This window comes from Phascolarctos cinereus, unplaced genomic scaffold (assembly GCF_003287225.1).
Source record: "Phascolarctos cinereus isolate Bilbo 61053 unplaced genomic scaffold, phaCin_HiC Scaffold_9;HRSCAF=440, whole genome shotgun sequence".
Lineage (NCBI taxonomy): Eukaryota > Metazoa > Chordata > Mammalia > Diprotodontia > Phascolarctidae > Phascolarctos > Phascolarctos cinereus.
Genome location: NW_027556402.1, coordinates 158,883,837 through 158,899,954, shown reverse-complemented (window position 1 = coordinate 158,899,954; position 16,118 = coordinate 158,883,837). Strand labels below are relative to the sequence as shown.

The following is a 16,118-nucleotide window of genomic DNA, read 5'->3' as shown; positions in this document are numbered from 1 at the left end:
TAAGAAAGAAAAATGCAATAATATGAAGCTGTCAAGAGGTCATTTGATGTGTGAAATATTGACACATCTGCCTAAAGCCGACTTACAGTTCCACTGGGTATGACTTAAATGATGGCAATCTAATCTAGTGGCTCCTGAATTGTTACTGACTTTAAAATTCTTATCATCCCATGGGGTTATTTTTGAGAATCTAATTTAAACATTCCATATCTTGTCATTAATTTCATTTTATCATTTTGGTGTCAGCCACAGCATGTTGTATTTTGGTAGTACTTTCGTGTAAGTGGTTCAGAAAACTTGTCTACCTTCTGATTAATAGTTGCAGTTTGTGTAGTATGTGATAAGTGGAGGGTCCTCATATTTTGCATAGGAGGAAATAGTTGCCGAGAGTCCCATACAGGGCTAGAAACAGAACCAAGGTCATCTGCTTTCCAGTTGCTCAAGCTACTGAATCTTTCTGCATGTACACTGTCCTCTACAGACCCATCTATCAAAAGGAGTACAAGTTAGCAAACTAGCCAAAATTGTTTGGGGTACTTTCTGCAATTAGTGCTAGAGTTGCTTGCACAATGTTGAACACACTTTGTCGCTTAATAAATACATGCAGATTTATTGTTTGTTTTCTGTCTGTTCTAAGAAATAGGCAGCTAATATGCTTGAACGAGTACTTATATTCTGTACAAATGTATTGTATGAGAGGCAGGTATCATCATGGAAAGAGAATTGGTCTGAAAGCCAGGGCAATCTGGATTCAGATGTCATTTCAGACCTGTAATGGCAATGTTACTGGGCATGTTACTTAACTTCTCACTATTCTAGGCAACTCCATAATATTCTAAATTTCAAGAAGATGCCACACTGCACTGGTAGACAAAGTTCTTCAGTGGTAACTCCTTATGTCATTGAAATTACAGGTCTAGGTAAAAAAGTAAATTCTATGTATAACACAGACACAGATAAACAGACACAAAACTAGATCTAAGTTTTAAGTTATTCTCCAACTTTTTTGTCCCATGGACCCTACGCTGGAGATTGTTGCATTCTTCTCAGTCACATATTGTACCATTGGGGTGGGGTGGGGGGGATTGGAGCATAGCCAAAAATCTAGAGGGTTAGTAAAATCATATATCTTATTCCAGATTTATTTCTCCCAATGGGTGGTGAGATAGTACAAATACAGAGGAAACATGGTTAGCAACACTGTTACACAACGGATGAGTTATTAATAAAATCAATGAAAAATATATAAATTAGCACCTTTCAGTTAAATTTGACAAACTCTTATTAAGTGTTTATGATATGCACATATCTGAAAATAGGCACTGGGAGATATAAAGACATAAGGAAACAAATAGCCTTTGAAGAAAAAAATATTAATATTGTACCTTGCATTGTAGACACAGGTCTTCCCAGAAACATTTTAAAAATTAATTTGTCATTCTTCTGATTTCAAATATTGTTCTGCTTGAGAGAGAAATGTACAGACTGGCAGGTCCCCTCATTCTTAATACAGGATAATTCTGAAGTAACAACATGAGACAATATAGTTGCACAGTTCAGGGTTAACACTTTGCTTCAGGTAGCTCTATCAGGCAGCCTTCAGAGTTTTCTAAAATTACTCAGTCTTCCGATGATCACTTCTTTCAAGGATTCTCCTTTTACCACCCTGAAGTAATGAAAGAGACTTCCTCCCTCTGATCAATGCCTTAATCCCTTCAGGTGGATCAATTAAGGGCCCCTTGTCCTTGCCCTGGTCAGATCATCACTCTCTTTTCAAGGAAGGAATCCTTCATCTGTGAGAGAAGAATAGGAGATTGTTAAGGAATTGATAGTTAAATAGAGAGTCATAAAGATTTCTCTTTCAAATTAGAAGATATCAGACTAGGATACTTTTTAAATGATTTCTTTATATTTCTAAAAAAAGAAAGAGATTCTTTATCCCACACTATCAAATTTACCTTCTTCTGAAGGGATACAATACCTAGCACCCAAATAAATAAATATAAAATTATTTCAAGAAAGAAAGTGTGAGCTAAATCATTATCACTAGGAATATCATTGCAACCAATGATTATTGCCCCATAAAATTCCCTATTTTTTTTTTGAGTGTATGGGGGTGATAAGATTTTTTTCTTCATTAAATTTCATAGAATAATAGGGACAAAAAGTAGTAAAGGCTTAATAAATGCCTATTCCATCTTTTCTTCCTTATTTCTCAGTTTATGATTAATAATTTACCTTCCACTCTTAACAATGGGTGATGTTTTACATCATTGACTTAGAAGTTGGCTTAGAGAAAAGTGCTGTTAGCCATAATTTTCTTTATGGCCTGGGCTTGGGTAGGTTAACTTGATCAAATCAAGGCAGTCCTTTGTAGTTGGGGAAAAACTAATGTTAGCCATGATCAACATTTTCATTTTGATCTTGTTTGATCCAAGGGAGGAGAGATAGTAATAGAAGGAAAGGCAAAGGACAGGTGTTGACAGGTAGAGAGGGCTGCAGGGAGAGTTCACAGTGAAAAAGGAAGGCAGTAAGATTCCGTTCTTCTAAGTCACTGTGCTGCTTTCACCAAAGAAAAACAACAACAATCATAATTAGGATACTAACTGATATTTAAAGTTTGCAAAGTGCTTTACATTCTTATTTGATCCTCGGAACAGCTTTGTAGGGTAAGTACTTTAGGATTTATTTCCATCCACAGAAACAGTGTTGGGAGAAGCCATAGCATTTAGATAGATCTCTTTTGTGAGTATCCTATTTACCATAAATTGGAGTTTGTTTTAGCAGTCTAGCCAGTAGTCTCAGTAGAGATGACAAAAAGGTAAATGGATCTAATAACCCAATTACTTTCATACCTAGAATCATGTCTGTTGTGGGTGTTTTTTTTATTAGTCTCCCAAATCTGAAAGTAACAGAGACCAAGCAATAGGAGCATGTGAGACCCTAAGTAGGAGGAATAATTGTTAAAGATGAAATACCTTACATGGAAGAGAGAAATAAGAAAAGTGAGGTGCACCCACATTTTATTAGGCATCATTGCATGAGAGTAGCTCTTAAAGTCAACTTCATCTAGCTGTCGCGAGGCTTAAACTGGGTTATCTACATTAGCTGGATCAGTTCCCAAGTTCCCCTTGCACAAACATGAAAGCATGTTAAAATGTTACTCCGAATAATAAACCAACAGCCAGTGTTCTGGAATGTCTGCCAAATCTACCAGGACATCTTACAAAAATTACTTTGTTGAAATTAGAATCTCTTGCAAACTGGTGGGAGTGTAAATACTTCCAGTATGAGATAAAGCACACGTTAGTCAGATCTGTACTGTGTCCAGGAGAGTTCCCAATGGCCAAGATGGGGGGGGGGGGGAAGAAGTGAAATGCTAAGATAAGTGTAAAAAAAGCTGAAATGTCCCGCTCTGAAGGAGGGTGTCAGATAAAAGCTCTTACATGTTCTGGAACCTTACTCCCTTAAAGTTAAACAAAACAAACAAGACTTACTTTATGTAATTGGTAATGATTGCTGATCTGATTCCATCCCTTCTTTTCCAACAGATTGCCCCCTCTGTCATCCCCACTCTCTCACTTATTATCTCCACTCTCTCCCTGCCTTCTGGCTGCTTCCTTCCTGCCTACAAACGTGCTCATGCTTCCTCCATCTTTAAGGAACCCTCGCTTCATCTGTCTATCCATGCTAACATCCCATATCTCTCCTTCTTTTAGGAGCTAAGCTCCTTAAGAAGTCTGTCTGTAGACTTCTTTTCCTCTCAATCCATTCTTAACTCTCTACAGTCTAGTTTCTGAACCCATCATTCCACTAAAACGGCTCTCAGCAAAGTTACTAGTGATCCCTTGTTTGTTGAACCTAATGGCCCTTTCTCAGTCCTTATCTTTTTATTGGCTTTTCTGCAGCCTTTGAGACTGTTGATCAACCTCTTTCCCTTGATGTTATCTTCTTGGTTTTGGGGACTTCATTTTATCCTGCTCCTCTGCCTACCACTGACTGACTGACCACTCTCAGTCTCTTTGGCTGGATCTTCATCCAGGTGAGGCCCACTAATGGTGAGTGTCCAACAGGCTTTGTTCTGGGCCCTCTTCTCCTTCAATACTATTTCACCTGGTGATCTTATTAGCTCACGTGGATTCAATTATCATCTCTATGCTGACGATTCTCAAATATATTTTACCGAGACATCTCTTCTAACCTTCAGTCTTGCATCTCCCACATCCTATTAGACATTTCACACTGGATGCCATGTAGAGAGACATCTTGAACTCAACATGTCCCAAACTGAACTCATTGTCTTTCTCCCCAAATCTTCCCCTCTTCCTCTTTCCTGTTACTGTTGAGGATACCACTATCCGCACAATCACCAAAATTTACAACCCGGGTGTCATCCTTAATCCCCCACTCTCACACACCCCTCACTTCATAATCTAATCTGTTGCCAAGGCTCATCACTTTTACCTTCATAACATCTCTTGCATTCACCTGCTTTTCTCCTTTCATGTTGCTGCCATGCTAACGTGGGCCTTTATCACCTCACTCTTAGAACTACTGAAATATTCTTCTGGTTGGTGTCCCTGCCTCAAATGTCTTCAGACTCCTGCTCATCCTCTGTTCAGCTGTCAAAGTGATATTTGTGAAGTGCAGGTCTGACCATATCACCTCCCTTCTATTTAGCCAACTCTGGTAGCTCCGTATCATTTTCAGAATCATATATAAAACCTCACTTGGTTGTTCCTTTGTGAATTGCTTGGCCAGTTCTTGTCAGCCTTCTAAGTTGTAGTAGATAATTGTTTCACCCTGTTCTTTTGTTGGGTTTGCCATTCATTTTTGAGGCCTTGTTTTAAAGTTGTTTGGAGGGGAACTAGGGAGAGCTCAGGTGAGTCCCTGCCCTTTCTCCGCCATCTTGGCTCCATCCATACTTTTAATAACCAAAGGTTATACCTGAAACATAGGGCCATGTTTGGAACAGCTGTATTATTCTGGTGTCAGGTATGAGTAATAACTGATCACCTGTGTGCTTCACTGTCATCTTTCGTATATCAGGAGAAATTTAGGAAGGTCTTTAGCACATCAGGTAGGCCCCTCCTGTGTGGACATGGACAAGAGTCAGTATAGGAGAAGTATAGGAGGACATGGACAAGACTCAGATGGCAGTGTTGGGGGAAGGTGAAGGGGACTGACAAGGAAGGTTAATGAATCTGCAGCACTAGAGAGAATATTCACATGTATATGATCACAGATTCATTTGAGTATTCTTCTGGTGATGCTGTAGGGCTATGAGTAATGACATAACAGTTTCCCAGGGCTATTTGCATTTTTATTAGGTCCTAAAATTCTCCTTGCATGCTATTTTATGTATAAATCGCAGTTTTAGGAGTGTGACCTTTTAAGTGTAATCTATTATAATATGTAGAACCTGCATAATAAATGAGATTTGAAAAAATATAATAATGGCATCATATATAGGATATCAGTATGTATAGAATTTGATTACTTCAAGTGGTATTAGGGTCTCTTTCGCTGGAGGCCTTCAAGAAGAGGCTGGATGGTCATCTGTTGGCGTTGTTGTAGGGGATATTTTTGATCAGGTATGGGTTGAACTAGATGGCCTCTACCATCCCTTCCATGCTGTCCTGCTCTTAGATTCTGTGATTATTGGATGCTGTGCTTATCTGTACTTAACAGGATGTATTTTAAAGAACAAAAGTCCCCCATCTTCTTTTTATCTTTTCCAGATTATTCAGAACTGGGAGATCTTCCCCCTCGTTCACCATTGGAGCCAGTTTGTGAGGATGGTCCCTTTGGCCCTGTAACAGAGGAGAAGAAACGAACATCCCGAGAACTGCGGGAGCTATGGAAGAAGGCAATTCTACAGCAGATTCTGCTGCTCAGGATGGAGAAGGAAAACCAGAAACTGCAAGGTTAGAGGTTATTTTTTCCATTTATTTTACTTTCTTAATTTGTTTAGCAAGTGTTTCAAAGGTCACAGAAAACAGATCCAAAAATTCAATTTGTACTTGGATTAGTAGTATTGGGCTTAAGAATGAAATCTATAAAAAAATCAGATAAGACAATTTAGGAATATGCATTAACTCTCAACTATTTTAATTTCTTCCATTGCATTTTTAGTAGCAATTTAACATCTTGATACCTATTTCATTTCTTGTTCTTAAGCCCTGGAAATTTTGATTGAGAAATGGTAAGTACTTAGGCCCCAAAAGTCTGGTGTAGGATTCAGAATACACACCTTTTACTTTCTGCCTTGTTCTTAAAACTACACAGAAGGCAGAATAAGTTGATTAAGCCTAATAATTACAATTATTTCATGTAGTTGTTTAAATATTTTCTGTTAGTATCCCTTCTTTCATAAATACCTGTATTCAGATTGAATATCAGATTGAAAGTTTGAATTTTGTCAACGTACTTAGGTTTTAACATTATCTAGTTCTTTACATATTCTTTACAAAAAAAAAAGCTTCAAGGGGAGAATGAGAGGCGAAGAGGTCAGTCGATAACTATACTTTGAGTCAGGAAGGCCTGAGTTCAAATTCTGACTTGGATTAGCTGCATAACTCTGGGCAAGTCATTTAAACTCCCTGAGCCTCAATTTCCCCATCTGAAAAATGGTTTGATAATAGCGTCTACTTCACAGAGTTTTTGTGAGGCTCAAATGAGTGATGTATGTGTGTTAAATGCTTTGTAATCAAATGCTATATAAGTATCAACTCATTGTATAGGGCTTGTTGCATTTAAACTGCCTGCCTATTCCATTTGAGTAATTTTAAAAAAATGAATCAGAGAAATCATTCATGTGTTTTAATTATGCTATTGTTTATTTCTATCTTATGAGCTGTGATTATAAAGTAATTAGGTAGCTTCTTCCTCCAATAAACATAAGAGAATTGGAATGTCTCCCTTCTCTATAGTCACCTTGCAAGGATAGATAACTTTTTTCAGTGATTCTCCTATTGTTCAATACATTTTCAAAATTGCAGCAAATTCTTTAAAAAAATTTTTTTTTAAAAGTTTATTTTTTTGAATATCTTCAAGAATGGCAGATCATATTTTGTGGATTGAATATTGGCAGCAGTGAAATATCATTTGGCTGGTATAACTTCTTGTAGGTTTGAGGACCTGGATTCTACAGCCAGTTCTGCCTCTGGTTATTTCTGTGACCTTGGACACAAGTCTTTCAGAAAGATACCCAAGGATTCTGGGAAGTATGAGGGAAGGAAATTTGAAAAGGAAAAGATTTAGTGAATGTGGCAGTGAGGAAGCTAGAGTGGGATGAATATAAGGAAGAAGGGCGAAGAGATTTATATCACTTACTATCCATAACAGTCTTTCTCATTACATCTGGTGGTGGTGAAGGGATGTCATTGAATTCTGTTGTTCTTGTGTTTTGTATGGTACTTCACATAAAGTAAGCACTTAACAAATGTCTTCTAAATGAATGAATTTGTTTGAACTGCCCTGATCCCTTAGTATTGAAATTGAGGCCTGGCTAGAATAACATGTAAGTATGGAAATGCTTGTTGAAATTTTGGGGAGGGTGTTTTTGCAGTAGTATATTACCAGTATTAAAAATGATACACAACTGGTAACATGCCTTTAACTGTAAACATGTAAGGTTTTTAACCAAACAGTTTAATTAAAAAAAAAGTTGCTGTTCCACGACATGTATAACCTCCTGCCAACTATATAATCTCCATTTTACTACAAGTATACATTTATTTACAAGGTCACACATGGCCACCAGACCAGGAGGAATTTTTGCCCTGTATTGCCACTGATTTGAGTTTATTTCCTTATGGGTCAATTAACATTGCCCTGTTATGTGGCTGTAGAATCTCATCCTCCAATTCCAGGCAGTTGTCTTCAAAGATGGTCATGTAAGATAAGGGTACCGCTATAAAACAGGGATGTATAACTGGCTTCATGGGAATGTAAGGAGGAATCACAGCCTTAAATGATTGGGTTAGAACAGTACACCATGATTTAAATTAGATGGATTTAATGTGAATGCTGAGTGGACTGGAACGAATAGTTGAGTGATTCCAAAAGTCAACCAAAGTTGTTTGTCAGCTCCTTGCAAAGGGTTTTTTCGTACCATTTGTTCATCTCATCGGCCTCATTAGCAGTATTTGGTTTTCAAGGGTTTTTTTTTTTGAATGTCTTGAATTTAGTTCTTTTTTCACTTATCATTGGTAACTGGGACGTGGCTTTGTCAACTTCTAAAATGTATTCCACTGAAATGATTCCTACTCCAGGATGATTCCAGACCTCTGGAACAGTCCATAGGTCACCTAGATGAAAGAAACACACAACTAACTGTCCTGGCATGAGTGTTTCAAGAATTTTTTGGGAACAAGCACAGGATCTGTGATTTCATTAGCATAGGGAACTCCCAGATGAGGACAGTGTCTACAAATTCAGGGCAGAAATTTGCCTTTAAATTAGTCTTAGAGATTTCTGTGACTTGCTTAGAGTCACACAGCCAGCATGTGTTAAGGTAGGACTTAACCCAGGTCTTCTTGGCTCTGAGGACAGCTCTCTGTCCCCTGTGCCATCTTGCCTCTCAAAACACAGTAATATTTAGAAGTTTAAAAAAAAACTACCAAATTGAAGCTATGGCCATCAATTAGAGAATGGCTGAACAAGTTGTGGTATATGATTGTGATGGAATACTACTATACCATAAGAAATAGCTAGGGGGTTGGTTTCAGAAAAACCTAGGAAAACGTATATGAATTGATTCAAAGTGAAGTGAATAGAACCAGGAGAACATGGTACACGATGATCTACTATGAAAGATTTAACTACTCCGATTAATACAGTGATCAAAGACAATTCCAAAGGACCCATGATGAAAAAATGTATTGACCTCCAGAGAGAGAACTGATGAATTCTGAGTGCAGATTAAAACATACTTTTTTCACATCATTTTTTTTTGTTGCAACATGAGTAATATGGAAATATGATTTGCATGGAAAAAAAGAAACAAAACAGAAAACCCCCATCAAAACTAGATTACAGAGTAAAGAAGAGAGATTTGGTGAGAACCAAAGCAGTAGTGACTAGTAGAGGAGAGAAGCAGATGCTGATGTATCTTTAGAAAATCTGATGTGAGATGGCTTGAAAAAATTTCTAGCTGTTACTATAAGATAAATTTCAAGAGATTTTTGGAGTTAGAATTTTATCCAGGCCCTCACCTAACCTCTTCACTGAGAAGGAAATGAAGGAGATATACTCTAAGCAAATTTGCCTTTGTATAAGCAGTGTTTTTTAGCTTTCAGTATATGAAAAGCCTCTTTATTACTATTCTGGGAACATTTCATGATCCTTTCAGCAAACTTCAAACTTCATTCGTAGAATCATATAGTTTTATAGCTAGAAGGCACCTTAGAGTAACTAGTCCAGCCTCCTGATTTTACAGATGAGGGAACTGTGGCCTGGAAAAGGAAATAATTTGTCCAAGGTTGTACCACTATTTAATGGAAGAGGGGACCATTCTTCTTCCCAGGACCAGTCCCTCTATCTGTTCCCTTCATCCCATTCTTTGCGTATTCTTTCCCTCTCATCTTCAGTTCATCCTTACCTGTTGGATCCTTTCTCACTGCCTTCAAATATGGTTGGATGGATGGATGGATGCATGGATGGATGGGTAGATAAATGAATGAACAGTAAGTGATTTTTTAGCACTGGAGATACAAACACAAGCAAACATTTCCTGTCCTGAAAGAATTTACATTCTAATAAAGGAAGAAAACACATACATATAAAGAGGGGCTAGAAAAGATGGGAGGGCAGTGGTAGACATGTGATGTCTGGGACTGGAGATAATGGTTGGCAAGTGGCTGGATGGTCTCATTCTGAGTGAGACAAGGTGATGGCCCCTGTAAGTCCTAGGGACAGAGTCCAAGTTCAGGTAAGAGGTGGAGGAAGGTCAAAATGTAAGTCCTTAAAAAAAACTGTCACTTGATCTCACCCTGTTGTTACTCTATTCCTGTGTCTCTCTTCCTTTTCATAACTATACTCCTAGAAAAAATACATCTGTCCTCAGTGCCTTGGCCTCCCACTCATTTCTCAGCTCCTACTTGTTTTCTGGCCGTACCCCTTGACCAAAGTTGTTTTTCCCCAGGGTTGCTAGTGTTAATTGGCAAATCCAGTGACCTTTGCTTGATCCTCATCCTCCTTGACCTCTCCATAACTTTTGACCCTCTTAGCTACTGCTAAATGTAAGGTTTTAAGGATTAACAAAATCTGCAGGGACTGCCTTCCATTTATGCCACAGCCATAGCAACAAAGGCTTGGACATTTTTGGGGCGCAACTTTCAGAAGAGAGCCACCTGACAGCCAGCTTCTCCCAACCTGGCTGACTAAGAGAGTTGCTAGGGGGTTATTGAGAAATCCCAAGGGCAGGCCTTGAAGCTGGGGAGGTCTTCATGACAGTGGGCAGTGGCTGCTGAAAGCAGCATTGGAGCAAAGCCTTGGGCCTTGCAGTTCATACAGAAAAGGTCAAGTTCAGTTCTATGCCAGACGATTCCTGCTGTAAGTGAGAATGGATTTTTCTTACTGCCTTTTTGCCAGTGTTAATGCTAGGTCACTTTTCCTAAAGAGAAATTTATTTGAGAGCTATTCCTTATGACTTTTAATTTTTTTTGTCCTAGAGTAAAGAGCTGTACAGTTTTACACAATCAGCTAGATTTATTAAGTGCCTACTGTATGTCAGACAATGTGCTAAGTGCTAGAGGTACAGGGGCTCTCTCCAGATAGCCCTCTCCCCTCTCCCCCAAATCTCTCCTCTCAGAGAGCTCACAGTTTAATGGAGAAGACAGCAAATGTACAAACTACAAATGTGGTTACAAGTCAGTATTGGCTGGTTCTGATAAATATACATCTCTCAAGGTTATAGTTTTTAGTTTTCGTATTTCCATTAATTTTAGGCAACTGCACTGTTGATGAGAAGAAAACATCAGAATATTAGTTATGCCAAAAGAAGATGTATTTCACTTTTTTGGCTGAATCAAAATCTTTTAGCTAAACTGAGTCTCCTGAACATTTCAGAAAATTATACTGTCTGTCCTCTGAGTTTCACATGGCACAGTTCTATGCCTCATTTTAGCCTTATAGAATGATGTTGATTAGCTCCAGTCATCCATGTTACTGGGCCCAGCCATGTGCAGTTCTTTTTTTTTTTTTTTTGGCTAGGCAGTGGGGTTAAGTGACTTGCCCAGGGTCACACAGCTAGTAAGTGTTATGTGTCTGAGGCCAGATTTGAACTCAGGTCCTCCTGAGTCCAGGGCTGGTGCTCTATCCGCTGTGCCACCTAGCTGCCCCCCATGTGCAGTTCTTACTGCCAGAGAAAGTGTGCTTAGAAGGTTGTAAGCCAATTCTGTTACCATTCATTGATCAGCAATTTAGTGTCTTGAATTTGATTTGCTACAGTAGTTTTGCTTATCTCTAGTTACATATAACAGTGTTGGTGTTGATAGCTAACATTTATATAGCACTTTTAAGATTTGCAGAGTGCTGTGCATATGCTATTTTGTTTGATCCTCCCAGTAGCTCTGAGAGGTTAGTGCTGTGATTATCCCCATTTTACAGATGAGGAAACTGGCAAGGTTACTTGTCCACTGAGAAGTCTAGGATTTCATGTTTTTTATAAAGGTAAGTTCCATAGGTGCAGGGGACCACGTAGCAGACATTCAGGGAATTATTCTTCAAAATAGCCTACAGATTCTGAAAGAGAGTAAGCATGATGTATGGGAAACCATCTCAGGATGTCACCTCCAGGTCTTGAGGGAGGGACGTGAAAGGGAAGTAAAATCAAGTCCTCTGTGATGTAAATGCAGTACATGGGTCAGAGGTAGTAATAATTCTTCCCATGACCTTATAGCAAGATTCATTTTAGAATTTCCTGTGTTTCTAAAACTGATGAAAAATGTTCATTTTATACAACTAATGTTCAACTTGTGATACAAAGTTTTATATATTCTCTAGAGTTAGCCTCTGGCTAATATTTGTTTTCATGCGATGCCAATCTAAATCATAACAACCAAATGTGTAACCAAACCTGTCTTCTGTCATCTCTCTTCTTCCTCTCTCTTGTCACCACCTATATTTATTTGTGGAATTGTTAGATGTAGTTAAATATATTGTAAGCAAGTAAGCAAATAAATAACTGGAAGCAGGAAGATAAAAACACCTAATTGTTCCCGATGGGTTATCCCGTTTATCTGTAAACATTCAAGCACGTGTATTGATATGTCAAGTCGAATAAAAGGCTACTACCAAAGGGATGCTTTACTAAAGAGAAGAAGGAGAGAATAGAGAGTGAACATTTTTATTTATTTTATTTTTAGTAAGGTAAGAGTAAAACAAAATAAATGCCAAAAAATAAAATTACTTTTTTCTCTTGAATAAAATGTAGGACTCATGAATCTCATATTCCATTGCCATTTCTGGGCAACTTTATTGTTTTCTGTGGAATTTTAACTATAAGTAGTAGGATTTATTCATATCCCACAGAGATTTTTTGAACAATGTTTGGGGAAAAAATTGGCTCTGAATTCAGAAAACCTGGGGTTTAACTCCTCCCTCTAATGCTTAGTTTGTGACTTGGGGCCAGTCACTTATTCATCTGTCAAATGAGGAAGGCAATCTACATCACATCTGAGTTCCTTTCAATTCTGAATGAATGAATGAAAAATAGTTGATTTAAGCTCTGCATGCCCTGTTTCCTATGATTGAAACAACACAAATTCTCATGGGAGCTGGAGGCAGTATTCAAAATAGACACGATTATAAGTTGTTTTCAGCAGAAATTCTCCGATGTTATACTTTTTATTATAGACTTCTTCATCCCTAAATTGGTTGTCATCTTGTCTAATGCTTTACTGATACCAGCTGGAGAAAAGAATAGCTGTTACTCAGGACCATATTTGTTTTTGTAGGGGCCATCTGTAGTATACATATCTAGGGATGGAAAATATGGAGCAACTCATGCTATAGTCAATCTGAAAGTAAAATACTGTGTACAGTATCAATGTGGGATGTAGATGATGTTTACTAGGAAGTCAGGTAACTGTTAGGAGTTACAGACTAGTAACATTCCCCACCTGTTGCTTCATACCTTTTTAGGATCGAGACCCTCAAGGAAGAAGGGTAGCTTTCTGCGTGTGAGATTAATGATTTGGAACGCAAAGTGGCCTTTTTCTTGGCTTCTACTGCCCTTAGAAACTCCCAGGAATCATTACTGTTTTAGTTGCTGTCTTAATGGGATTCCCCACCCTTTTACCTATCTGGTTGGACCCCTGCATTGGCTGTGTGGGAATTAACAGCCATAATAGTGGCAGCAGCTATTACTGCACCCTCCACCACCCAAGCTAGAGCTTCAGCATACTTGATCAAGTTAAGAGAGTAGATCCATACATTGTAAAGATAGCCCCAGTTCTTTGGTTATTCTAGGGATTAGCGGGCTAATGATGACCCAAGAGATGTGGTATTGTGCACCTATGGAAAAACTGCTCTTCTCTATTGAGATAATCTCCATTATTTCATTGAATAAATGTTATTAATTTGGCAGAATACCAGCCAATTAATTTGCCCAGTGCATTTCTTGATTAAAACACTGATAAAACATAGTCCATATTAGTTTAGTTCTCAATTCTCTTTTTAAAAAAAGTGCTCAGGAAGATTTTTTTTGGGGGGTAAATGATAACTATATAATTACAGGAAGCCTTTCCCTGATGCTTCTTTATTCTAGTTGCTTACCTCTGTTGATTATTTCCAATTTGTCCTGCATAATATAGCTATTTGTACATAGCTGTTAGTGTGTCGTCTTCCATATTAGATTATGAAGTCCTTGAGATTTGGGACAATCTTTTCCCTTTTTTTGTATCCCTAGCGTTTAGCACAGTGCCTGGCTACATGTTAGTTTCCTAATGAATGTCTGTTAACTAATATGTCTGATGATAATATAATATGGGAAATAGATAAAATGACACAGACTTTTGTCACTCAGATCAATACACCCAGCAAAGAGACCAAGAGAGCCTAGAAACCAGCTGACCAGCAAACACTTAATCTTACCAAGCAGAGAGATATGGTGGCTCAGAGCAACGGAATATCAGCCTGTTTGTGAGATCTTATCTAGGAAGATTGCAAGCATCAGTGTTGCCTCATAAAATAGAAAAGTGGTGAAGGGGAAAGCAAGTTTAAAGAAAACTCAGTGAGAGACATGACCATCTAAAAGAGGTCATCCTGAAGATATTTAAGGATGAAAATAGGAAGAGAAGACAAAAGATGAAAAGTGAAAAAGAGCTCCAGAGATTTTCCTAACCAGGTAGAGCTACTGCTTGCTGATTCTCTTAAAGTCATTCACAGTTCCTGATGTGTGTGTCATGAGAAATTAATTAGAAATAAGGAACATATAGGAGACGTTCTTGATTCCCTTATGACAGAGGACAGGCAGACTTTCTCAAGTTATCTTCTTCAGTGATACAATAGATTGAAAAATGTAGAGAATAAAGATTCTATTTTTTTTTAAATTATTGTTGAGCACACTATAAAGAAGCATTTCATTCAGTCATCCCCGTAACTGCTTTCCTCCAACAAGATGTTTCCAGAATATATGTCAGAATGATACAAAAGTCATTGTAACAACGGAGTCTTCCTTGCTTGACTGCTTTCTGATGATTTAATATAAATTGAGCAATGAAACAAGGAAACATGCTTGTTAAAAGTGCTTTCCACAGTCATGGAAGATATCTAACAAAGAACCCAATGGAAGAGGGATTCCCTGTAGATAGTGAGGTCCTCTAGGTGCCCTGAAGCAACGCAGAATATTCTAAATGAGATACAGGAAAAACCAAGTGGATGAAGAATGCTTGTTCCTGGATAGTTCTATGCACTTGGCAAAACAACCAGTGAATTTAGTTCATCAGTACGTATATCTTGCACAGACATTGTTCATGGACAAGGATCTGGGCTCACAACTGAACAGTAGAAAGAAATCTGGTTAGACTGCCTTTGCATAATTGTGTAGAGCTTTTTATAAGCCCAAGTTCTCTCTGAAACTAAAGCCCTTATTTTTAACATAAAAATTCTTCTGATGTTGCTAAATGGCTGCAAGTAATTAAATATCATAGTTTCTGTAGAGCTAAAGTTGAGAGTCACACAGAGAGTAATGGGGAGCTATGTCTTAGCCTACAAGTAGGCTAAAATACTTGACCATCAGAGAAGCAACATAAAAGACGTCATCGTAAAGATGTGTTGACTAGAAAAGAAAATGGATTGGTCATGTGTTGAGAGCAAGGGATAGCAAATGGACATCATGTATGTTTCAATATTAGGAGAATTGTAGGAGGCCCCCACCAGAGTTGGGTGAACCCATTGTGAGGGCTTACGGGAGATGACAAGAGTCATATAGGGTGAAAAGGCATGGATGGGTTATGATCTGTACCACTGGAGGGAGTATCTGTATTGATGAGATAGAATGCTTTTGACATATCAAAGTATGTCTAATTACACAGATTAAAACTTCTTAAGCAGGGAAAGAGCAGATATGGCACTGAGTCCTGATGTCTGCTATTACATAGTTAGCCACAATCCTTCCTCAACAATTTTATTACAAGAATTTGAAAATAAAACAACCAGAGATGATATGGTGCCCATAAATAATTTTGTTTTGCTCTGGTAATCTTTTCAGAGGCAATAGTTTTCTTTTAAATGTTCTTCCTAGAGAGTTATTGACTCAGGCTATCATGTCTTGGGATAGAAGTACTGTAGGTGCCATTATAGAGACAACCAAATTCATTTCCCTTCAACTCCAAACATTCCTTAAGTGTGAGAACAAAGAATTAGTTAATAATTTTGTCAAACTCTTGTTTTTTTAAGCTTTTAGCTAACACTTGGAGATTTAAAAATTATTTTAAAATTACCTTAGTATCCTTTTAACTTCAGGTGGATCTATCCAGTAACAATATGTAGTATTGTTCTTTTGATGAAATATAACCTTACTAATTCATAAAGGTAACAGTAGTCTTATGATTTATTTATTGCATGAATACACCTTCAGATTGACGGTGTACTCATAATATGGTAGACTA

The 16,118-nt window shown here is 37.9% G+C and overlaps 1 protein-coding gene across 11 annotated transcripts in view; it reads left to right on the top strand.

Annotated features, from left to right (window-relative positions):
* TBC1D1 (TBC1 domain family member 1) overlaps nucleotides 1–16,118 on the top strand; it is a 302,344-nt gene that overhangs the window by 205,391 nt on the left and 80,835 nt on the right. For all 11 annotated transcript variants that reach the window (XM_078148318.1, XM_020991958.2, XM_020991934.2 and 8 more), the window contains one exon: nucleotides 5,742–5,927. In XM_078148318.1, coding sequence (XP_078004444.1) covers nucleotides 5,742–5,927 — 186 coding nt within the window. The remainder of the gene's footprint in view (nucleotides 1–5,741; nucleotides 5,928–16,118) is intronic.